The following is a 26,550-nucleotide window of genomic DNA, read 5'->3' as shown; positions in this document are numbered from 1 at the left end:
TGGATCACTAGCTAGGGTAATTTATTTGCTGAATTCCAAGTTACCCTACCATTAGCGGTCTTTAACTGGACCTCCTCCTCCTCCTCAACCTGCCAATACGCTATCTACTTGGGATTATCCTTAACAGAGAAGAAGTGAATAATGTGATCACTGACTGCTCCTCCGCCTCTGCAGACACAAAGCCATGGTTCCGACAAGCCCTGTTAGACATGTGTGACTCACTGAACCCTCTGATATTTGGAGAAGGCGCAACCCGACATCCTCCATGGATACACATTACGCAATATGACACATGGACCAGGTTAGACTACTAGCTAAATTCCTAGAGACTGACGTCATGACATAAGTTTACCACAATACTTCCTAGAACATATTCAGATCATTCCCCAGTGATAATCAGCGTCTGCGTTCATAGGCCAGAGGGCCACAAGCACCAGTGGCGATTCCCAGGCCGAGCCCTGAATGATGACTTATTCCACTCTGTGATAAGGGAGGCTACAGAAGAATGCTTTGAACTAAATACTGGGTTTGTTGTGACTTGGGTGGTGCTTTGGGAGGCCTTTAAGGTCTACATCAGAGGAGTTAGCAGTGCACAACACGACGAAGTGTTAAAGGACCTTAGAAAGACCTTAGCCCACCCTGAGCAGCAAATGGAAACACTAGACAATTCGCTGCTTCATTCTCTGAGCCCAGAGGGTCTAAACCTTGCGGAATTTAGGGAAGCAGCAGATAGGGAGACCCACTTCCTGAGTAAGTATGTCGAAGCAAGCCAAGACGGTGAAGGCGAGCAGCCGGGACGAACCTATTGTGACTACTGGGACCACCCTATGGGAAATCGTATATCACAGAACTCAGAACCAAGTTGAGGCATCTCCTTACGGATACTCTTGAGATCCGTACTGAATTCTTAGCATATTATGAGACCTTATATGCGTCCAAACTTGTACATGATCCTGCAGATCAGGAAGACTACTTGCCAGAGATAGCCTTGTTCAACATGGAAAAATTCAAGCAAGAGTTCATAGCTGAACCCTTTTCCTCTGATGAAATCATCAGTGTGAATGAAGCGCTGAATGGCTCCACAGCTCCTGGCCTTGATGGCTTCACTATTTAAAAAAAATATACCAGGACCTATTGGCACCTCATCATCTCGAGGTTTATTACTAGGCATTAGAATGGAAACAGTTGACACCCACTTTCAGTGAAGCAGTGATTGTTCTGCTGCCCCAGCCCGGCAAAGACCCCTTGCTGTGCGAGTCTTACCGACCACTTTCTTTGTTAAATTAGATTAAAAAATCTTGGCAAAAATTACCGCCTTGCAGCTCACTCTATTATTGGACAGAATTATATCCCCAGTACAATCTAGATTAGTACCCCGCAGATCTACCTCCTTACATTTACGGACACTGTTTGCTGTAATGCACAGAATTAATCTGGAAGTAACAGCCGCAGCAGTCCTGTTAGACATGGGGAAAGCCTTTGACTCACTGGAGTGGCCTTTTTTTCTATTGGTAATGCGCAGGCTAGGTATGCCTAGGGGGTTCATTGATCTTACAGCTCTTTTATACAGTGATCCGATAGTCAGGATATGCTTAAATGGCACACTGTCCGGCTCCTTCACTCTGTCGCGGGGCACCAGGCAGGGTTGCTCCTTGTCGCCCCTACTATTTATACTTGCGATGGATCCCCTTGTCAGGCAGTTCGAGGAACGCCATCTGCAGAGAGGGCTCTAGTTTAACACAGGGCCCCTTCTGGTTTCATTATATGCAGACAATATCATTCTCTATATTCGGGACCCGCAGGCTAACCTTGACTCGCTGATTAGAGAGATTATTCGATTTGGCCGATTCTTGGGTCTCAGAATTAATTGGCATAAGAAAGTGATATTTCTCCTCACCACAAGCACAGTAAAATAGGACTGCGAGTTTCAATTTGCCTGGTGTGCAGATTCAATTAAATACTCAATAAAATACCTGGGACCCCCTCAACACTCTGCTACCTCAGGGCTTCCCCCGAGACAGAAAAATAACATTCAAACTGTCTTAACCACTAGCTGGAATTGGCTGAAACTGATTAGAGTTTTGGGTTCCCTGTTGCTATACTCTGCTGATCTACCGATCCCCAATACCTGTAGGATTCCCATTACAGGGGAGAAGATAGTACAATGTACTCTTTACAGAAATTACATTCGTAAAGTAGGGGACATGTACACTGGGGGGCAGGTCTTTTCCATCTCAGATGGGAACAAGTTTAGTGAAGGTTCATTCATGGACAAATTCATACTAAACCTCATGCATTCCGCGATGAGGTCCATTATGCCAGAATTCCCTTTGGAACATGAGCCATTCGCTCCTCTCACCGCAGTATTGGATTGTGCATGGTGGGGGACATTTGATCTCCAAGCTGTACAGGGCATGTGTGGACATAATACAAATTGATGACACCAAACTTCGGGCTTCCTGGGAGACAGATCTGGGGCATCCTATCCTAAATGATCAATGGGCTGTTTGCTGTAGTCAGACCAAGAAGGTTTACCTGAAAAGCTCAGAAAAAATATGCAGGCAGCAGTCTGCAAGCAATATGCACTGTTCCCTGGAAAAACTATTTCCACTGAAAATAACAAAGGTGATAACTCTTTACTCAGTATTACCTTTATACTGCAAAACAATAATCACAATTCAGTCATCACAAAACAAATTCTTCATTTTTTCTGAATATACAGTACGTATTGTGTACATACAATCGTAAATACTGAATATCTATCTATCTAGATTGGTACATTTATATGCTTTAACATTACGAAACATAAAACAGCATTTTATCACGAAAATCACATTTGTGAAAGAATCTTCATGTAGATATATTTGTATGATTCATAGAGTCCAAAGCCCAATGCATTTCGAGAATAAAATTTCCCATTGTCAGGGGCGATTTCCTAAAAACATGAATGAGATCAAATTTGTATTTATGTAGGTAAGAGAATGACACTTATTGTAAACAATACACTGCGGGGGTGTCGTTACTAATTGTGAATAGGAATCTCACATGCAAAATACGTCATAGAAGGAAAACAGAAATCGTGGTACAGGCGTGTATAAAACACGAAAGAAGCAAGTCGTGAATAAAGAAGCCAATAAGTGTTACCATAGAAGTGGATCTGAGTACTAGTATTTGAAAATTCATGTGAAAAGCGTACTGGTGTTAAGAAGAACAGTTCCCTTGCTACCTGTAGTCTTAAAAAATTATACGCCCTATGTACCTGAACTCAATGCAGCAATAAACAATCCTCTGTGATACTCTGGTTTTTAAAATGCCAATGCATGCAGCAATGTGATCCTATAGTAAAATGCGAAAAAAATATAAATAGCTCCAAGTTCATGTGTACTAATTATTCACAAAAATATTACTGTTGCCAAAACACTGTATAACTAAAAATAAGAAATGGACTATTGCCCTTAATAGCATAAACTTTGCAAATATAATACTTGCAACCTAGCTAATCACTACTCATACGATGGTGTCACTTTCACAATTTCAATAAACCAGATGAATCCCTCCTTGTAGTCGTGACTTAACCATCCTTTTATGATAAACCTTTACAAAAAGCACACACCAATGCTATCCCTTGAAACCCAAACAAGATCAATAATACTCTAGCAGCTCTGACCAGACTACAAGATAATCTGCAAAAAAATAGCATTTCATCACTATTATAATAATAAACGTGTGGCTATTGTTACCCTACTATAAATGTGCATACCTGCTAAGTTCTATGATGCACGATTCTGAGCTGGTAAACTACTTTATACATCAGCGATGAACCAAGTTCTCCTATGGTAAAAAATATACCATTACTGTCTATCACCAGTGCATTATGCAACCAAACAGTTAAATACATAAAGCTAAGAAATAAATAGAATGAACATACCCTTTGTGTTTATTCTCTGTATAAAAAGATGACCACAGTATCCTGGAAACCCGTTATCCAATGTTTCAACCAAATATCGTGGAAGGATACCATACAAGAATAAATAAGTGCTGTTGCGCTAAAGCTAACATGATCCAGCGAAGGAATTGTGGGAAATGTAGTTTTAGTATGTGTTCAGCAAACGTGACTTTAGATCCAGTTCCCTTAAAAAAAACCTGGTCAATGCAAACCATATGCTGGCCAGTACCAACTTCTACCACAATAATGTACCTAAAATCTGAAGACAAGATACTAGCTATCCAACCAAGTGTAACAAGTTTATGGGATGTGTAGTGCTCACGTACATAAAACTCACACTGAAAAAAGTGAAAGAGCAAAAGAAGTTCGACTACACTAAAATGTTAATAGTCACTGTAAATGATCTTATCAACTATAGTGATATATCCCATGAATAGATTAGAGTCACCGCGTGCAAAAAAAGATGGAAAAAATGAAAAAATAGAAAAAATATGTGTGCGCCCTAAAATTTTTAAAGTCCCAGTCGTAATAATGTCCAAGCAGATGATATATATACAAGGTAGTCAATATGGAATATCAGAAAGTGGTTCTAACCAACAAATAATTTCCTCAGATATACAGAGTATACTCCAACAATTTAAAATACATAACATTCTGTGATTGTTGTCAAATCATAAATACATTACAATTATCAAGGTTATGTGCAATCTGAGGAAATTAAAAAGCTAGGTGCAGTTTTATTACTTCAAATGTACAGAATATACTAGAGCAATGTGCAAGTACATGAAATCCTGTGAGTATTGTCCACTCATGAGTGCATTACAATTGTCAGGGTTATATACAAACCTTAGAGATCAAAAAGCTAGATACATTGTAAAATGAACTCGTGAAAGGCTTCTCTATTCGATATTGAGTTATCTATACTGTGCCTCTTTATGTTTAATCAATCCCTATCTATTCGCATTGAGTGAAAAATGCCTAAGTGTCTGATGCATTATGCGATCAATGATAATGTTAGTTACAAGAAACAACTGACATCTAGCCTGTCATTCAATCAGGTACACAGACATAATATCGGTTCCAAAATATTGTTTGGACAAAATATCGAGTAAAAAATATAGACTAGCCAAAATATCGACCAGACATAATATAGACTACAAAAATATCGAGTAATATCGATATTAATAGCCAAAATATCGAATCAAAAATATAGACTAGACTAAATATCGACTAGATAGAATATAGACCAAAAAAATCGAAAATAAGGTAGTTATTAATTATTTTTATTAATTGTGTAATATAAATCTGTAGCGGGTTGTGGGTTTATAGGAGAATAGGGTGGGAAGTAATTTAATTATAATTATTTATTATGTAAATTATTAATAATTGTTAATTAATTATTAATTGGTAAATAATTAAAATATAATGGTAAAAAATAATAAATAAATAATAATTAATTTTTAGTACATTATTTTCTGTAGCGGGTTGTGGGTTTATAGAGGAATAGGGTGGGAAGTAATTTTATTATAATTCATTAATTATGTAAATTAATAATAATTGTTAATTCATTATTAATAGGTAATTAATTAATATATAATTGGTAATTAATTATAAATATTTAATTGATAAATAATTGTTATTTAGTAAATTATTTTCTGTAGCGGGTTGTGGGTTTATAGGGGGATAGGGTGGGAAGTAATTTAATAATAAGTAATTAATGATGTTAATTAATAATAATTGTTAAATAATTAATAATTGTTAATAAATTAAAATATAATTGGCAAATAATTATAAATATTTAATTGATAAATAATAAATATTTAGTAAATTATTTTCTGTAGTGGGTTGTGACTTTATAGGGGGATAGGGTGGGAATTTATTTAATAATAATTAATTAATTATGTAAATTAATTAAAATTGTTAATTGTCAATTAATTAATAGTCATTTTAATCCCTACGCTATCCAGCGCTTTCCCTACTGTTGCACCCACTGGAGTGGGAATAGTAATTTTTACCACTACGCTATCCAACGCTTTCCCTACTGTTGCACCCACTGGAGTGGGAATAGTTTTTTTAACCCTTACGCTATCCAATGTTTTCCCTACTGTTGCACCCACTGGAGTGGGAATAGTAATTTTAACCCCTACGCTATCCAACGCTTTCCCTACTGTTGCACCCACTGGAGTGGGAATAGTAATTTTTACCCCTACGCTATCCAACGCTTTCCCTACTGTTGCACCCACTGGAGTGGGAATAGTAATTTTTACCCCTACGCTATCCAACGCTTTCCCTACTGTTGCACCCACTGGAGTGGGAATAGTAATTTTTACCCCTACGCTATCCAACGCTTTCCCTACTGTTGCACCCACTGGAGTGGGAATAGTAATTTTTACCCCTACGCTATCCAACGCTTTCCCTACTGTTGCACCCACTGGAGTGGGAATAGTAATTTTTACCCCTACGCTATCCAACGCTTTCCCTACTGTTGCACCCACTGGAGTGGGAATAGTAATTTTAACCCCTAAGCTATCCAACGCTTTCCCTACTGTTGCACCCACTGGAGTGGGAATAGTAATTTTAATCCCTCCGCTATCCAATGTTTTCCCTACTGTTGCACTCTTTGGAGTGGGAATAGTAATTTTTACCTCTACGCTATCCAGCGCTTTCCCTACTGTTACACTCACTGGAGTGGGAATAGAAATTTTTACCCCTACGCTATCCAGCGTTCTTCTACTGTTGAATTCACTATAGTTGTTACAATAAATTTTAACCAATTTGCTATGCTACGGTAAAAATATTATATATGTTTAGTTAATAATATGTATTTATATATATATATATATATTTATTATGTTTTTTTGTGATTTACATTAATTATTTATTAATATTACATTTATTTAATTATTTTAACTAAGTTTATATTAAATATATTTATTTTTATATTAGTTTTAACTTAATTTAAAGACATATAAAAAAACGATATTTTGACAGTCTATATTATTTACAGTCGATATTTTAGAGTCGATATTTTTGTACTTACCTGTATAAAGATAAAAACTTGATATTTTGTCCCTCGATATTTTCTCATCGATATTTTTGCAAGTCGATATTAAGGGACTCGATATTATTTCAGTGATCCATTCAATCCATATGGCATTAACGTTTGCAAGTGATCTATCCAGTATGCTTCTCTTTGGAGTAGTCTTGAACTATTGTCCTGTCCCTCAATTTTTGGTACTACTTCCACTATCTGTGCACATAGCTGTGCTATGTTATGGTGTGCTTCCAGCCAATGATTGGCCACCGTGGCCGATCTATTTTGTGTACGTATTGAACTCTTATGTTCTGATAGTCTTGTTTTAGATTTTCGGTCTGTTTTTCCAATGTAGGCTTTGCCGCACGGGCATTTTAAACAGTACACTATATGCATGGAATCGCAGTTTGCTGAGTGTTTGAGAGGAATTTTTTTGCCGGTAATGGGATGTTGTAGTGTGTTGCCTAGTATTATGGTATTGAAATGTATACAATTATAACATCTGGTAGTGCCATATAAATGTATCAATCTAGATACATAGATATTCAGTATTCACGATTGTATGTACAAAATACGTACTGTATATTCAGAAAAAATGAAGAATTTGTTTTGTGATGACTGAATTGTTATGATTTTTTTGCAGTATAAAGGTAATACTGAGTAAAGATTTATCACCTTTGTTATTTTTAGTGGAAAATAGTTTTTACAGGGTACAGTGCACATTGCTTGCAGACTGCTGCCTACATATTTTTCCTGATTTATTTACTGTGTTAGCCAACACAAGTGTGTAATGTAGCACCCCAAACAGAGAACAAACTTAGTTGATTACTGATTTTGATTAGGACAAGTCAAAGAGTGCACCTCATCACTTCATATCTAATTTTTACCTGAACAGCTGCCACAAGCTGAGTCATTTTACATTCCTGCAGAAAATGCACATTACCCCCGCAGCAGTACACAGGATTGACCCGGCTAGACCCCACTGTTGCTTGAAATGTGGGTCCCTGCACTCTGACTTTTCACACCTCTCCCGGAACTGTGGTAAAATGAAGACCTTTTGGGCAGCAATTTTTCAAACACTAGGGGAAATGGTGGAGTTGGTGGAGTTGGAAATGTCCTACTATCCTTATGACATTGTAACTCTATGTGCTGATCTAGAATCATCTTGCCCAGATGCTGGGTACTACAATTACAATTGTGTTCTTTTTAACTGCATTGATAAAGAAATTGCTTTTTATGATGAACTTTGAATCTATAATACCATAACCAATAATTGAAAAGTGATTGAGTCGCTCATTTGTGTCCCATTCATTGTCTCTTGAAATTGTGCATTTGGGATAGATTTAATGTGGGGATTTTTTTATGAGTTGACTGTCAATTGATGGTCCTCGCTGAGCAGCTGACTGATGTGTTAGGAATCTTAAATATCAGCCCTCCCATTGACCGAAAAAGATCCAGTGGCGGACTGTCCCCTCTGGGATAGACAAAATGTGAGAGAGTTGAAACAGATTCATTACTCTAGTAGTAGGAGGGCCCTGTGCAGTTAGAGTAGTTATGATGAGAAGAGAAAACACACGCTTCTGTGTGCCAACACTTACCTTTCCTTTTTTTTCTCTTAACCCCTTTGGAACAAGATCATATGTTAGGTGGGTGGTGATGAGTCGTGGTGATGGACGTTTGATGTGATCCACGTGTTTGATGTTGTATTCGATCCATGGAACTTGGTCAATCGTTTGAATATCTTCAGTTCCATTCCTGTAACCTTCATTATAAATTAGAGTCAAGATCTGCTGCATCCACACGGTGCCTATAGAATTCAATATAATGATCGTCACATGATAGCTCACTACTTTTGCCAATGCAAAATGTAAGAAAATTAAATTAGTCTTGAATTTAATTTTGTATCTATGGCGCTTTTCCAAAACAGTGCTAGCTATTGGGAACTCCAAACTATTATTCTTGTTTTTCAAAATTGTTTTCCTGCTTAACTTTAGTTCCATGACTTTTACAACCATAACATTTCAACCCTGGTTTAGGGACTCTAGAATACTGAAATAATGCTTTTTAATCTGGCACTTGATAATGTAAAGATGTCTCCAACAATGACATATTTGCTGCATTCGCAAGTTAAGTGTTAAAGTAGGAGTGTGGTCGCTTTGTGGTAAGAATGTGAGGCCAGTTCTGCAAGCTGAAATGAACAGCGACAACCTTGCAAATTTGTGGGTATTCACTATAAATTCGCAGGTACTTTCTAATAATAGCTAAGAGACCTTCTGAAAAGGGCAGAACTAAAAGCTAGTTCACGAATGTTCATGGCATACCCACATACCCAATGGAGTTATTGCAAAAGCAGTTTCCCAATAGACATTGTACTCAAACAAATTAGATTACTCTTTCTAAAAGCACCAGATTCACTGATGCAATCTCCTCACGAGCACATAAAAAATTTAACAACAGTGTGCATCACGCCACAAAATACCATGAATAATACAAAGAATAAAATCTACATTTTAATATTATATAAGCACAAATAAAGTAGCACACAAACATACAAGATCCTTGATAGAAAGATTTTTACGCACCTTCCTGACTAGATTTGATCCCCATTTTTCCAAACACTTCCCGCACTGCCAATGCAAGGCACCTTGCACCAGATGTAATGCTTTTCATTGAGTCTCCCAATTATTTGTTTTTTGGGATGCCCAGGCCACTGCAAAAACAACTACCTAAACATCACTTGCTGCAAGTAGTATCATGGCCTCACCAATTCTTATTACTTCCCTCCCAGTTAGAAAAGTTTTGATCAGCTTCCCCTCAATTGGCAACAGATGGTAAGAGCCAGGTACAGATTGTTGTTTTGGTAGTTTTGAACACAAAGTCATCAATCCACTCTCTTATAAGTTCATGTCCCCACCACTGCGGCTATTGGGAGATGTTCAAATGCGAAGTTTGTGTACCACATTCAATATTCACACCCAGGGACAGGTTTCAATTGAACATACATTATTGTAATTTGGCACTGTAGCGCCCATTTCAGAGCCTGCTCCAAATCAGGGAAAAGTGTGGCTCGATGATCCCCCAGGCTGGCCCCATAAATGTTGGAGCTCACACTTTCTCAGACCGTTTTTTGACAAATACCAGTCACACTTGCTCTACTGACTTGCTCTATCACATCAGCTCTGTTAAGGTCTGCCCTGGGGTTGTGCCACTGCTGGACCAGAAAATTCAAAGCAAACCTGAATAAATACAAAGATAAAATTAATATGTAAAAATAAAAAAATAGATATTGAAATTGCCATTTAGTCAAGTTGGAAATGAATCAGTGATGAGATTTACTGGCCAGCACATCTGCAGGCACCCCCTTGAGGAATGAGGAACAGGTGTTTTAGTGTAATCACATCTCTTTTTTTCAGACACTTTTGATGAGCTTCTGGTGCCTGATACGGTAGAGGAAATCCCATTTTATGTGAGCGAGTTGCATAAAAATCAGTGCATTTACCTTCATTATTTCTCTTATTTAAAACTTCAATAAACATTTATTAACTGAAAAAAGGAAGCAAAATATATAGGTATGTATTTGAGAGGATAAAACAAACAAATGGGAATTTGAGCTACCAAATATCAAACAGATGAAGCATGAGCGTACAAAGTAGGACCTCACCTTCCCATCTTCTTGGAAGAATACACTTATGTCTGAAAACAAGTGAATACTGCCCTCCAAAAAACATAAAGCTACATTTATTTGTATGAAAATAAATAAAAGCATAAGAAGTAGAACAGTAATCAAATAGCTAAAGCAAGCCTTTGACATAGTAAAAGTCCTAGTCTACATTATTTTCAAATGACAAATTAATTTCCACATCAATTATAGTTTGAAAGTAGAATAGGATCAAAATTATGCAACTTGTTCTCTGCTATATGAGTACACAACATGGATCCTCTGTTTTCCTTGAACATTTGTTTAGACAGGCACCCCATAACCCTACTACTATTTTATTTAAAAAAAACATTGGAAACGTTTGGAGAAAAATTGGAGCTGAAGCCCATTGTAACCAGGTTTAGAAAACTGTAGATGTATGTCAGCTATTTGCTCATCACATGCCTGAACAAGATAATAATTCTTGCAAAGTAATTTTCTAAAAGAAAAATGACTTCAAGTTGATTTAGGTTTATAAAATCCACGGAAATTGATATGTATGATTATGGAGTTCTTGGACTTTAACCTTAAATTTGCAATATTGGACAGTCAAATTCCGTTAATTTATTGACAGTGATAAATCGGCATTTTTCCGAGTTTCACACCACATTAGTTATTTGTTGCTTCTTAACATGAATATTTCTTACAATCATCGCATATGCTATTAGTTGCCGTTTTAGAAATATTCCAGTAAAATAAATAAATTAATGAAAGGGATTTGATGGTTCTAAACTCGAAAAACATTTACATGCAATGACTTAAATGCCATCAAAGATTACAGTGTGAGTGTAAGAAACTGAATTATTAATTGGGTTGGGAAAGTACAAACCTTAAGGAAACATCACAGCTCTTGCCAGTGTGAACCATTAAAGTCACTAAATTAACCTGAGTTCAACCCCTTTGTAGCTATGGTGCAGATCACACAGCCTAGGGCAAAGTGTAAAGTATTTTTGCAGTGCTAAAACAATATTAAAGTCAAAATGGAAAACAATCAAAATTCCACACTGAATTAGAGTAGAGTCAAATGTAATCATTTAAAATGGCACCAAAATGATAAAAATCCAAGAAGGGAATGCAGAAATATGTTTTTTTAATCTTGAAGTAGGAATAAGATCACAAAGCACAAAGTGTCAATGACAGTTACTGGTCGTGGTACACTGGGACATATATTAAATTTGCTGCTCATCATCGGCCATAGGACTACACTTCTAATGCACAGAGGACATCAGGGGAGGCACTTTGAGATTCACGGAGTGCCAGGCAGAGGCTAGCAGCAGGGTTCAGTCCGGTTCAGATACAACTGGTCATCTGTTTATTTGCACGAAAAGCCTCTTGTAGATTAGTGTTTCTTTGTAGGTTGAACAGGAGGTCAACCATATATCCCCTGGAGTCCACATCTTTGTCCTGAGTGAAACAGGGAGCAGGTTCAGTCCTCATGTGTTCTTCTTCAGGTCCAATGATGTTCTGAACTAGATGACTGATGTTGCTACATATATGCTCGCACAAGCTAGTGGGTGGGAATGACTTGTGCACATGCCCTAACCAATGAGCTGAGGCTCCTGTGGTGAGCAATGCCCACTGTAAGAATTTTCAAGATGGCAAGTCGTTGGCCACACTCAACTTGGGCTCAGAGGGATGGGGTGTGTGTGTGGGGGAGTCTACTATGGAAATCCTAGTGTTGTCTAAACTCTAACACAAATATCCACTTTGTAACCGCCAATGTACCCCCGAAAGCTCAGAGACAGATGTGTGGTTGGACAGACCATAGCTCATCAGTAACCAGACTGTGAATGCACAAGAACTGTCTAGCCATCCTGTTCCTATCCTTTCATGTGAGCCCCCAGTGTAAAACTGCCATACCTGTCAAGCAGTATTTGACACTCCACCAGGTCTGTACACTGCAGTTTCAAAAAGGATTTTCACAGTCTTCACCCACCATATTCTGTGAAGTTCAAAGGACTCATCTCTACCTATTCAGGTCAGCTTATTGTTTGATACTGAGAGGCATTTCACATCATTTGCACACCTATTCAAATGCTTTTTGCCGGCTTTGAAAAGATGGAGAGCAAATGCATTGTGGCCACTAGGAACTTCAGGCAGGGAAAACGTAATTTCTTAAAAGTTAAAGTTTCAGGAATATTTTGGGGGGAAATTTGCGTTCACCATTAATTGGATTTCTAATAACTATGAAAATAGTAGTTTAACTATTTATAGCTAGTCCCATTCCAGAGATACAATATTAATGTTTAAATCTGTACTCTGGGTTTTTGTATAGGACAGATAGGCCAGACACAGTGAAACTGGCATTTAGGTGAAAGTCACTGTAAAAACATGCTACTATTAGATCTCTACATGCACAATTTAAAAATACAATTCATCCTGCCTTATGGGCACAAGGCCAAAATAGGGTAGACCAATTAATATTTAAACGTTAAAAGTGCATTTTAGACCAGCCAAAAGGGTATATTTTGCCAGGTCAAGTTTCAGATTTTACACTGCTATTGTAAGGCTACAATGGTAGGTTTGAAGCCATGTTTTAAACATTCACTGTAGAGGTTGGCACAATAGGTGCTGCAATCCACTAATGACATTTAAATTACAGGCCCTTGGGATGTTTTGTACTATAATATTGGGACTCATAGGTAAGTTAAATATGTTAAGAATATGCCAGTTCAACCATGTGTAAAGGGCACCATAGGCACTTTAACTCTGGATAACAGGGTTATATTTACATAGTTCTAAATATAGCAAAAATGTAGAATTGATAAAAAGGCAACAAATATGAGGTTAACATGCAGAAAAGGCAGATATCCTACAGTGTGGAACTCTATACAGAAATATGATGCAGAGATAATAATATCTGTCAAACCTTTATTTAAAATTGTGGACAGAAGACTATCTTGAACTTAGGTGGCCATCTATTGCTCTTTAGTGTATGACTCATAATTCTTGCACCAATGAATACTGTGATGTGGAGTAACTTGTAATGTATATTCAAATGTTTACATTCACAGGGAAGTCAAACTTCGTTTTGGTTAACAAAATAACCTTAAAAGTACATCGCAAGAAGGAAGCACGGTATAAAAACATCTCAGTAAAAAATGAGATATGATAAAAAAGGAAGAAAAAAAAAACAACATGCAAATGCAACACAAAAAATTAGACCATGAAAGGGCCACCAACATTTCACAAAAGGCAAAGTTTGAGCCTTCCCACACGTTTTCAAATATGCTATGCGCAGCAATAATGCACACAAATAAAGTGCAAGTGTCACAATAATCACAAAATAATTACCAAATAACGATATACGAAATTCAGAAAAAAATCAAAATAGCATAATTGATTTTAAAATTTGACAAACCAACAGGATTTAGAAGAGCATTGAGTTCCTTCTATTAACCGCGTATTTTAAAAAATATCATATGTTAATACAGTTACATGAGGAATCCAACTGTTGCAGATATTTCAAGGACAGTTCCAGGCTTTGAATGTCCGTTGTCCTAATGATTGGAAATAAAAAATGTATGCTAAAATCAAGATAAAATTTGCTGAAAAATAAATAATGAAACATACTCAAGAGTGAGGATTCATTACTTGGGCGCAGCAAGATTTTGGAGGATTGAAACTGCCCACAGGAAAGCCCAAATGCCATCTAACGAAAGCTAGTCTAAAGCGAGTTAATAGCATTCTATCTCAGGAGAGGTCAATCCACTCCAGGTAGGGTTCTAGGATGGGTATACTGCAGAGGGACGCACTCTCCCTAACAAAAGTTTTGGTAAGCTCATGAGCCACTCAACAGTCACATTTATTCTGCCTAAAAGTGGTCATATCCCAAGCCACATTATGCTTAGTCAGAGTCTACGGCTCATGGAATAAGTGTGACTCACCTAAATCTGTCAGGGTGGACTTAATGTAACTAAACCAGGGGATATAACTGCCATTAACAATGTCTCTATTGAAGGATGCATGTCTGTTAATTTACATTGAGCTCCATTGAAGAAGGGGGATATAATCTGATAGGATCTTTTACATGGTATACGCTTAGCTTTTGGTGCAGAATAATGACGGAACACGTTGGAGGAACATCCATAAGTCTCCCTAAGACTCTATTGTGTTCACTCTTGAAGGAATTGGGTTAGCTTATCCCCATATGCCTGACCCATGCATTAGAATTGGAGGACACTTTCTACTATATCTCTCCAACAGTGGGACAACAGTTTTTTGAATAATTTCGGCAGACTTTGGAAGTACGCTTCGTGTCAAAAATGATGCTCAAATCAAATTGGAGAGGTCCTAAGTGAGATTAATGGGGTGACCTTGCAATGAGATACCCTACAGCTTGGTTTGCTAGAGTTTGCATAGCATTATAAACGTTTTAGTTCAGTTTGTAGACAGACCCTGGGAGCCCATAAAGGTAACAAACTCTTGAAACAAGGTGTTGAGACAATGTTTTTTTTACAGTAATACCCCGTCATCTGCGTATAATAAGACTGAAACCTTCTTCCTGCCAATGGGGTGGAGTCAGAAACTCACCAGGCTGTTGAAGATGCAGGAGAGGTCAATGAAGGATAGGTAGACAGAGCCTGCTTGTGATGTTATATTTACTGATCAGAAGGTACAGATTGAGACATTGCTCCATCATGCCCAGTCCCTCACGGAACCCATACTACGCCTCCGACTGAATGCAGGACTCCCTGACCTAGTCCAGCACACACTCCAGTTCAACTCTCCCTACCAAATTAACCACAGAATCCTGCAAGGATATTGGCGATAGCACTCTGGGAATTGATGGGCTGCCCATTTTAAATATGAGGAAAATGACAGCCATGCGCCATGAGTTGGGAAGCCCGTCTTGCGAAACGCATTAAAGCAATTGCATAACAGGGGGTCAACAAGTCTGGTGCAGATTTGTACAGGTCCATAGGAAACCCGTCCGGCCATGGGGCCTACTTTGATAGACTTTTATTAATTGCTTCTCTCACTTCATCAATTGTGAATTCCAGGCCAGGGGAAATGCCACCACCTCCTCGGTGGTGGCACGCAGAGACCTGTAGACTGCAATAAAATAATTTACCCAGGCTTCTTACCTGATGGAAGCAATGACTGAATTAGAATTTGTGCCTGCTGGTTTAATATGGCCAGCAGCAACCCAAAAGGCTCTCCTACCCTTTAGCCTACGGGCCAAAACAAACTTCCCTCAGGAGTTGTCTTGTAGTTCTTTATGCCTTGCCTTTTGGGTACACTTATAGTCTGCTTGGCATTGGTGCATCCCTGAGCGTTTTCCTTTAAGACCTCATGAAGCTGCATGTAGGAAATTCTACAGGCTTGGTCAAACCATTTGTGCTTGTGCTGCCCAGGTCTGCATGAGGTCATCAACAGACTACTTATCACTAATCCTAAATCAACAAATTGGGTGGACACGGCCTGGTGACTCTTAAACGAGTCAAGGTAACCAAGCACAGACAGAAGATAATTAGTACAAATTTTGCCTAAGAGAGTATTCTTGTCAGCATTTTTCCAAGCCAGGCACAATCCCTGGACTTGGCAATTAGAGATTGAGAAGCTGAAGGATTAGGTCCTCCCCCCTCGCATAGACCAAGGCTTAGGGGGTCTGATCGCTATGTGGGCTTACATGAATGGCAGTGCTAGATAATCAATCACACAGATCACGACTGGCAAAAAGATAGTATTTGACTGAGTAGCACTCCCCCCTCTCAAAGTTGCCTTTAGTAGTAGTAGTAATATAAAGTGAGTCATGAAGTTCAATAATGTTACCAAGGTCAAATGTTTCAGGAAGTTGAGAAAAAACCTGACCGCCTTTATCCCAGTGATGATTGTCACTTCCAATGCTGAGGTAATCGAACATGGCATGCTAATTTTCTACCTTAGTTTGCCCTAACTTAACATTGAAATCCCACCTATAATTATTTGAAATCCTTTGGTAAAAAGGCAAACTGTGCATCAAGACCATGGATAAAATCAGACAACACGTTGATATTGACAGTGTGATCTGTATCAACATACCCATTGTAAAAAATAATTAAAATAATACAGAGACCATTAGGCCATGTAGATGAAAGCACTTGAAAAAAAGACAGCTTTCAGAGGGAATGAGAGTAACAATACAGTCCAAGGTGACTATGACCCATGTGGTTAGGCACACCCTGGCTCTGCCCGATGAGGAACAGACAGCTGGGTTCATATATAAATAATAGCCATCCACACAAATCTCTTCAGGAGACCATGTCTCCTAAAAGAAAATAATATTATGCTTACATATATAATGTCCCAAGTTCTTACAACTTAGACAGAACATTGACATCATGAGCCAGATCCCCCAAATTAGTTGAAATGAACTCATTCAATTGCCTGAGTGTCACTTTACACATATAATTAGCTATATTCAGGCAAGGTTCCAACATGCTAGGTGTGCTAAAATGAGTAACAGGACTATGACTAGGCACCTGAGTTCGGGAACAATTTATCACGTTCCAGTGTCTAAGTCAATCGTTTTCAGACAAAACACTCAGGGAGGAAAATCGGTTGTGAACGAGAATTGTTGGGGGAAGAAACTGGGATAGGGTAGGACGTGAGGTGTGTGCTAGTGCTCTGTAAAAAAAACATGTGGTAGGACCTTGATCTTGGCACTTTTGAGGCAGCCTTCCTGGAAAGCATTGATTAAATCCCTGGACATCATGGGGTTCCTAAAGGTTATGATGACACAGTCCCCCACAAATTCCGTATGCAATTTCCCAATCCAACCCACCCTCTGGCCATTAGAAGCAAGCAGCCCTAGAACCTGGAATTCCCCTTGATCCAGTGGACAGTTTTATTAATCAATTTCTGGGTGGACTAGCTGGCCCCAGGGGACAACATCCGTACGTTTGCAATAATAGAAACATAAATATGCAGCTGGGGGGGAGATAACATCTAGAAGTACAGCCAGGAATGGACCATTAGGGTTTAAAATTTCCTTCTACATGTAGGACCCAGCTCGTGTGTAAGGTGATACAGATTCCCTCAGGCTCGGGGGAAGAACAATGGCTGGGTCTTGCTAATCAGGCCAGTGGGCACCTGCCCCCTTCACTCACCAGAGGGAGGTTGCTCCTGGGCTGGGCTAACAGGCCTCTGGCCCAAATTATGAACTCTCCCACTGGCTCACCACCCTTCGGTCACCCAGGGGACGTTGCTCCTGCGCAGGGCTAAGAGGCCTCTGTCCCAAATTATTAACCCTCCAACTGAACTCACCAAGGTTTGGATCAATAGCTATGGAATTTAACTCCTCCTCAATATGCTCCAAATGATCAAACAACCTAGGCAGCTTAGAGTAAAAGGGGTCAACAATCTCCTTACTAAATTGTTTGAATAAACCCCCTAATATCCTAGGGGGGGCGGAGTTGTACTTTGCAGAATAAAAGGTCCAAGCGATTCAGGGGAGTCCTGTCCACCCATAGATATTTTGTCCCTAAAGTCCCACCCACGCTCCCCAAAGCTGTCACTAAAGATGAATCTGCTAAAACAATGTCTTGCTGATAAGTGGCAATTCATGAGATGTCAGTCTGCGTCAGGCTGTCTCAGGTGGGCACTTCTGCTACGTGCATATATGTGCGTGCAAAGAATGCATCAGGGCCCAGATCACACTGAGTTGCCTGAGCCTTTAAGGCACTGGTGCTGCTGTGCCAGGCGTGGCCACCCCACTCCCCCATAAGTACTTTTTGAGTGGTTAAGGACCCCTGCTCTATCGGTGCAGAGTCTGGAGACTTCAGGGTCAGCCGGAACATCAAAGTGTCCCCCTCCATCAATAGAGCTGACTGCAGAGGGGCGCTCCAGAAGGAACAACCTGAGGTTTCTGGGGCCCTTGGCTGAGCTATTCTTGGAGGACTAGATAATGAAGATCTGGCTCCTAGCAAACTGTCCAAATGTTTTAATATTGTACAGGCCCTTAGGGCATTGGCCCCTCCGCCGAAACAAGGGGCGCCGCCACAAGTCATTATAGCCTGTTTCTTTAACTACCGGGACTGAGACCTGCTCCTACAGTCTACTCACACCAAGTCAAATCGACACTTTGTGGGACACCATATTGATATTTTCCCCGACTATACCCAGAGGGTGCAGGACCAAAGACGCACATTCTGGCAGTGAAAAGACACATGAGAGAAGCACGGTTGAAGTACAGCCTTTTTTATACAACCAATCTTTAGGTGAAGCATCAGGGCAAGGCTCTGTTCTTTGGATATATGGAGGAGGCCTCTGACTGTATGGACAGAATTGGAGATCGGTGTAGGAAGGTAGGATTTGACTGCATAGATACCCCCACTTTTTTCTGGCGTTTTGCTGGTTTTTGACTAGTCTGACTGGGATCCTGCTGTTCAGGACCCCAGTCTATCTGCTTTCTCCCTTAAATTGATATGCATGTACTTTAGGTACGCCCAAGATTGGAATCAGGGGTACCCTTCTCAGTCCCTAGTATATGGTACACCATGTACCCAGGGCATAGGCACCCCAGCGGCCTACCATGGGCTGAAGCCACCCCTGAGAAGCCATTCAAATTGACGCGACAAGCCTGGTACAGCAGACTGTGTAAGCTGGTGCTTGCACCACTTACTTACGTTATAGGTTTACTATATCTATCTAAATCACAACACTTAAATACCTATCAGTCACCCCTATGGCAGGCCTTAACAATCCTGAAGGCAGTGTGCTGGGTTTTACGTGAGAGAGTGCCCCTGCATGAGCAGAACCCCACTGCAGCCTTTGGAGACCATTCTGCAGGGTTGTCTGTGATGCAGCCAGACATATATGTTTAAGTGTATTATAACCTCCTGGTAAATGCTAACTTTAAAATGGCTGCATAGAAACATGTTGTGTTTGGTGTCAAACACCTTGGTATCATACCTCAACACCAGTAATTGGTGTGAGAGGTATGATTTCACCCTTCCACAGGGACATATGAGGGTCTACCCTGTACCAGCTTTCTCGACCTGGGCAGCACAAAAGGGATGCTGCCAGCCACATACACAATTATGCTCTCCTGCTGCTGAGCCAAGCTCGAGCAGAGGAAGGCATGACAATAGGCGTCCTGTCACAGGGAGGTGTGACCACCTCCCAGACAGGATTTAGTGTATTGGGACTGGGTGGGTGCTCTCTGAGAAGCCAGAAAGTCTGCACTGGGGGCACATTTGATGTCCCTGTACATAGTCCAGCTCAAACCAGTTCTGGGAACCAACCATTTGCTCCTGCTCTGGTGCAAAACTGGACAAAGGACATGGGTGTAGCCACCCCTCAGTCCTGCCACTCCCCTACGAGTGTCCACAGAATCTTTCCAACCCCTTCCAATGGGTACAAAATAGGTTACCTGACTACAGGACTTGAAATTTTACCTGGACAAGATCCTACCAAGAAGAAACCAAGTATGTTGACTGCCTGCACAATGCTGGATGACTGAAGAATCTCCCTTGGAGTAAAGGAGTTACTACCCTGCAAAAGAGGGCCCCTAAACACATCTGACTGGTTTGTGTCTCCCAAACTCCTGAGGACTCCAAAGATTTCAGCAACACAGGAGGTGGGTTCCCGAAGGTCGCTGAGGTCGATGTGCCCTCTTGGCGACTCTGAGACCAGTATCCTTCATGGGGACTGTGCAACCCAAACTCCTGTGCACCGCATACATTTGCAACTACATATGCTTAGTGATGATTCCCAAGCTTGTGCATTAGACTCCGTGTAGTCCGGACCCCAAGCAGTATTTGCACCAAAGATTCCTGGCCTCCGCTTCTCGAGTGTCCTGTGGGTTGGTACTTTGCAAACTTTCTTGAGGTCTCCTTGCAATCCCTGGTCTGTTGTTCTGTGGATTTTGGCATCGGTCACCTTGTTATTTCTTGGGCTTACCTCGTTGTTCCAGATGTGCCCTGACTCTCCATTGTTTTTGGAGTCCCCTGGACCTTGCTGGTCCTCAGGGTAACCTGTTTCCTCTGACAGTGTGCGTTGCATTTGCCAAGGCTTGTTGGTGCTCCAGCCGGACATGGACCCCTTAGCTCTCGACATTATTCTTGGGGCAGCACACGTCCGGGCTCTGGTTGTCCTCAACATCTCCTGGTCCCTGTGGTTGCAGAGTGAAGCAACTCTTCTTCACTCCTGCAGCACTGGATATAGGTGGGTATTCGAGTACTGAGCCCCTGGTCACCTGAATTTACCCACACTATGTCCCCTCTGCTTTCAGGTTCTTCTCATCACAAATCCAGGCTTGGATTCCATTGGAGATTCTTCACTCTCCTGGCAGCAGAACTTCTTTGCAGCTCGCCATTCAAAATGACGAAGGATTCTGACACCTCTTGACCCCTGTGCACCCGGCTACTTTAGGATAGGTAACACAGGTACTCCGGTACTCACTGGTGGGTTGGTCTTAGAATCTGCTAAGTTCCAAAGAGTTTACCCGAAGTCCTCTTAGAAGTGTCCTTAACTTCAAAATTCCCAAACCCAGCTTTCCCATAGAGTTGTACGGAGCAAGCAGCTGTGTTTCCTCACTGCACCTGTGGTCCGTGGTCTCCCTGTGTCACTCCTCTGGGTGGTTCCTTGGGGTCCCAGCGATTCTACGTGCTCTAGGCACTGTGTCTAGTTAAGTCATTGTTGTTATACCATTTTTTGGTATACGATTCAGTCTCCCCTTGGAACCTGCTGTGTATTTTGCTATTTACGATTGTTCTATTGATTCAGTATTGTGTGCTTTGTGCCCTAGTCTCATATAGAGACTAGTAGAGAGTGTTATATTAATAAATACATATTTTTACATAAAATCTGTGTGGTTCTCTTTTCATTCAGGAGGTGATATTCTGGTAAAACAAGGTGCTTTACATTCCTTCAAGATTAAGCCTGATGGCTGCTCTCATAGCTACCACTAGGATAGCTTTCAATAGGGTTATCTTTGACCTCATATATCATAAGGGTTGTGTGGCCTGGTACAAGGTGCCCACTTTAATTAGTAGATAGCATATACCAACCCACCTTCTCACAATCGGGAGCTCCGGAAGAAGACGCAGACGCAGTCGGGCCAGCGCACAGTCTCACTGGACCAGACCAGACGGCACGCTGAAGGAATGAGACTACGGGACATGGGGGACTCTGGGAGGGTTCAGGTCTGCGATGATGGAACATTGCAGGTGGTGGAAGGTTCACTGGACTCTGAACTGGCCTCATCAGAGGTTATTCCGGACACAAATGTTGACTGAATACTTTGAGGAGAATCAGGATGATGGTTTGGACCGCTAGACAAGCAGATAAGGGTCTGTATCTTACTGTTCTGATACCAACTGTTATATGGTGCATGTTTCAAGTTTATGAGTGAGGATCGATTGTATGTGCGTGCTGCGGTGGAGTGGGATACGCCCTCACCAGTGGCTGGATCCTATTCAGGGAGCTGGAGAGCTAGACCTCAAACCCAGTTCGGGAGCCAGTTGCTTGCCTGGCACTGATGATCGACATGAGCCAGAGTATAACCCCACAGGACATGCTCTGTGTTTTGGGTGAGGGTTTTGTAAGGAGTCCTAATGTTTTCTTGGAAAAGCCTGAAGGGAGTGGTATGGGTTGGGGGATAGCACTGGTCACTCGCTATGTTGGTGGAGGGGAAGTTCTTGTCGCACTACCCAGTGGGTGGGGCGGACCAGGGTGCTCACCCTGTTCTATTTGTTTTTTATGGTTATTGGGGATGATGGGGGGGATCCATGTCTGGGTCAAGACTCACCAGAGAATGCTAAATTAGATGATGTACTGGAGGGATGGGAATGGAAACTACCGTCCGCCAGATGTACGGGCTTATGGCTCTCTCCCTGACAAAGCTACTCAAGTGGAATATACGGGGAATGGCCTTGCTAAAAAAAATGTAGAAGGGTGCATTAATTCTTAAGGAGATATAAAATAGCCATAGCGGGGTTGCAGGAGACGCAAGTTTGGGGGGAGTCGCTGCCATTCATCCGGCATAGGTGGCACAGACAGCTCTATGCAGAAAATGCGAGTGTAAAGGTGCACTTGCCCCTACCTGCACTGATGTGTTTTTATATGAAATATTAATTACTAAGGTCTGGTTTTGCTCCTTAGGTTTTCCATGTATTTCCAAACATAGGTATTTGCTGTTAATGTTTCTTTACCGTTGCCCTGAAGAAGGGATCAGTTAGATCCCGAAATGCATTGGGAAAAGTTTCTTCTGGAAAATTTGTGTTGACATCATCATCATCATCCAGCAGATGAATATATTTTGTGATTGTTTAAGATTTTGTATATATGGAGATTGTATATTCATGAGTGTAATGTGATATATTAGCAAGAATGTCTGACATAATATCGACAGACAGAATATCGAAATACAAAAATATCGGCACAAAAATATCGACATCAAAAATATCGGAGTCATATCTTCATAAAGGTAAGTACAAAAATATCGAAAAAATAATATCGTAGTACAAAAATATCGAAAATAAAAATATCGTTTTTTAAATGTATTAATAATAATGTAAAAATAATTTTTAAATACATATAATTTTACAAATATTAAATAAAAATATTAAAACAAAATCAAAACTAATACATATACATTTAAAATAAATAAAACACTTAATAATTTAATGTAATTTTCTTTTTTTTAATTTCATTTAATTGATTTAATGTAAAAAAAAATTATTTTTACCCTGTACGCCTGTACCCCAAAAACCCAAAACTGATCCTGAACCCTAAAAATATCCCTGTACCCTAAAAACCCAAAACTGACCCTGAACCCTAAAAATATCCCTGTACCCTAAAAACCCAAAACTGACCCTGAACCCTAAAAATATCCCTGTACCCCAAAAACCCAAAACTGACCCTGAACCCTAAAAATACCCCTTTACCCAAAAAACTAAAACTGACCCTGAACCCTAAAAATACCCCTTTACCCAAAAACTGAAAACTGACCCTGAACCCTAAAAATACCCCTTTACCCAAGAACTGAAAACTTACCCTGAACCCTAAAAATACCCCTTTACCCAAGAAATGAAAACTGACCCTGAACCCTAAAAATACCCCTTTACCCAAAAACTGAAAACTGACCCTGAACCCTAAAAATACTCCTTTACCCAAAATTAATTAATATTATTTAATTACCAATTAATTATTAATTAACAATAACAATAAAGTAAATATATTAGCACATTAGCTGTAATTAATTTAATTTAATAATTATTATTATTTTTCCCAAATAATTAATTAAGAATAACAAAAAATTATGTATAAAAAAAATTACTCTAATTAATGTAATTAACTAATTAATATTAATTATTTACCAACTAATTAATAATTAAAAATATGTACAAAATTATATTAATTAATTAACTAATTAATATACATTAATTACCAATTAATTATTATTTGAAATATGTACAAACATATATTAATTAATTAAATATTATTAAATTACTTCCCACCCTATTCCCCTATAAACCCATAACCCGCTACAGAACATATTTATCAATTAATCAATTAATTAAAATTAATTAAAAATTAATTCTCAATTAATTATTTAATAATTCCTACTAATTAATAATTAATTTAACATAATTAAATTACTTCCCACCCTATTCCCCTATAAACCCACAACCCGCTACAGTAGTAAAAGACAATATTTAATTAAATTACATTAAAAATAAATAATAAAACATAATAAATACAATATAATATACACTAAATTTATTTAAAAATTGATATTAGTAACATCGAAGTTATTATTTCGATATTATTGACATCGATATTTAAAACTTCGATATTACTGATATCTTACTAATATCGATATTAAGACTGTCGATATTAATTACCTTCGATATTTTGTTCCATCGATATTTAAACTATGATATAATTGTATATTGAAATTTAAAACTCGATATTTTGTCTGTGTACCATTAGCAGAGTGTTGATCTGCAATAAAAACATTTACAACGTTTGGTTAAATCAGTAAAGCATTGTGAATGTTTAATATTGTTTTAAGTATAGTCAGAGTGAATATTTAGTAACTAGTTTGCACACACAGCAGTCCAGGTAGGGGAAAGTGCACCTTCACACTTGCATTTTCTGCAAAGTTTAATGTGAGGCAGGCCACCTCATTCCCACCTAGCATGCTTAATTCTTTTAAAGAACAGTGTACAATGGAGAATATTGTTTACATGAACAAACAGGAGTGCGCAACACACCACCAAAATCAATAGACACGACAGCTCTATGCCACCTTATTCTCTGGGTTTGTGTAGGGGGCACTGATCTGGGTGGCTCCCTTGGATCCCTTTCCAACACCTACATCACACGCTATATACTAAGTGACGTTATGTAGTATTACGTGGTAGGTTGGATGGCCAGGAAATATGACTGATAAATGTGTATGCCCCCAACTTGGACGCCCATCCTTTTTTAATGAAGTGATGAAGGTAGGGACTTCATACCTGGGTGGAGATATTATACTCTTAGGAGACGTTAATTGTGTCCTGGATGGGACGATGGACCGCGAGCCTCCCCTCAGGAATACTAAGCCCGGCATGACTGGAGCCCTGCTGAATGTGATGAGGGATATGGGCCTGCTTGATACATGTTGGATCAGGCACCCAGAGTTGCAGGTGTTCTCCTGTCATACCCCTGCATCCAATACTTACAGTAGGTTGGACCAGATTTTAGTATCTCAGATTTTGATGCCCAGGGTGGAGGAGATCAAATATCTTCAGAGACATATCTCGTACCACTCCCCGTGGTTTGTGACGCTGAGTATGTGGGTAGACCCAGAGTGGCAATCCCTATGTGGTGGCTCCAATCAGAGGCGCTCACGGATTAGCCCTTTCTCAGGAAGCTGGAGGAGGAACTTATGTCTTATTTTAGGACTGACTGGGACTCGGCGTCGTTGAGGGGGTTGGAGCTTGAAGCGATGAAGGTGGTTGTACAGGGGGTTTACCTCAGCACAACCTATGGCGCTCAGACACCACTGGAACAGGATATTCAGGTCACTGAGCAATGACTGGCGGAACTGGAGTGGGTGCTGCTGATGGAGGCTGGCTGCTGGACTGAGTGGTGGGAGACACAGGAGGAACTTCTGGTGGCGCTGTGACACCTGGAGAAGTTTCAGCATGCAGAAGGACACCGCTCCGTGGCACTGCGGCTAGGCTGATCCGTTAAGAGATGCAGCCCTCGCCTATACTGCAGATTAGGACTGTGGATGGGCGCACGATATACAGCCAGCATGGGATTTTGGATACTTTGGCGGACCATTTGGCCGGAGTATACATGGGCACCACGCCCCAGTGCAGGAGGAGATGGAGGAATTCCTCACTACTCTAAAGTAAGGGTGGGTGCAAAATCCATTCAGCTCGCGGATTTTGCGGATTTTCGGCAATTGCAACATCTGCGAATCTCGCGAAATTGCCGAAATATCCGCAAATCCGCTCGCGGGCAGATTTTTTCTTTTTCTTTACAGTAGAGGTATCACGGTGGCATCTTCATGGATAAATATGCAGGCAGGATTCATACTAGCATGATGCTCCTGTCACAAAAGTTAAACCTCAACAGGAAGCACTTACAGATATAAAGCAGGTACACGAGTTGAAGCTCAAATTCAGTAACGCATTATAATCAGCCCAAACAACTAGTGAGCATGGTCAAAGCTAGGCAAGTGTGCTTCCTCCCTATATCCAACGCCTACAATTAGATGTAATCCTTGATGGAGGTCTTTGCATCCACAAGTTTCTCGAGCGCAATCCCTGTGTACTTCCTGTGACCAGGAGGCTGCTTTCTTCTCATCTGCGGCTCTGATCGGTCTCTGACCCTTACAAGAGGCATGTGAACTTGCATGGAAGCCCCACCCGTTTGGCCCTGCCCCAC

General features: G+C 40.1%; 1 protein-coding gene across 6 annotated transcripts in view; it reads right to left on the bottom strand.

Moving 5' to 3' along the window:
* Positions 1-26,550, bottom strand: part of LOC147707970 (amine sulfotransferase-like) — a 429,743-nt gene that overhangs the window by 218,988 nt on the left and 184,205 nt on the right. For 5 of the 6 annotated variants that reach the window (XM_086926779.1, XM_086926775.1, XM_086926780.1 and 2 more), the window contains one exon: positions 8,579-8,787. In XM_086926779.1, the coding sequence (XP_086782905.1) occupies positions 8,579-8,787 (209 nt within the window). Of the gene's footprint in view, positions 1-8,578; positions 8,788-10,140; positions 10,161-26,550 lie in introns of those variants that run through there. The other variant, XM_086926778.1, reaches the window with a different exon arrangement.

This window comes from Lissotriton vulgaris, chromosome 6, assembly GCF_964263255.1.
Source record: "Lissotriton vulgaris chromosome 6, aLisVul1.2, whole genome shotgun sequence".
Lineage (NCBI taxonomy): Eukaryota > Metazoa > Chordata > Amphibia > Caudata > Salamandridae > Lissotriton > Lissotriton vulgaris.
Note: the sequence above shows the minus strand (reverse complement) of the source record. Positions and strands in the feature narration are given on the sequence as shown.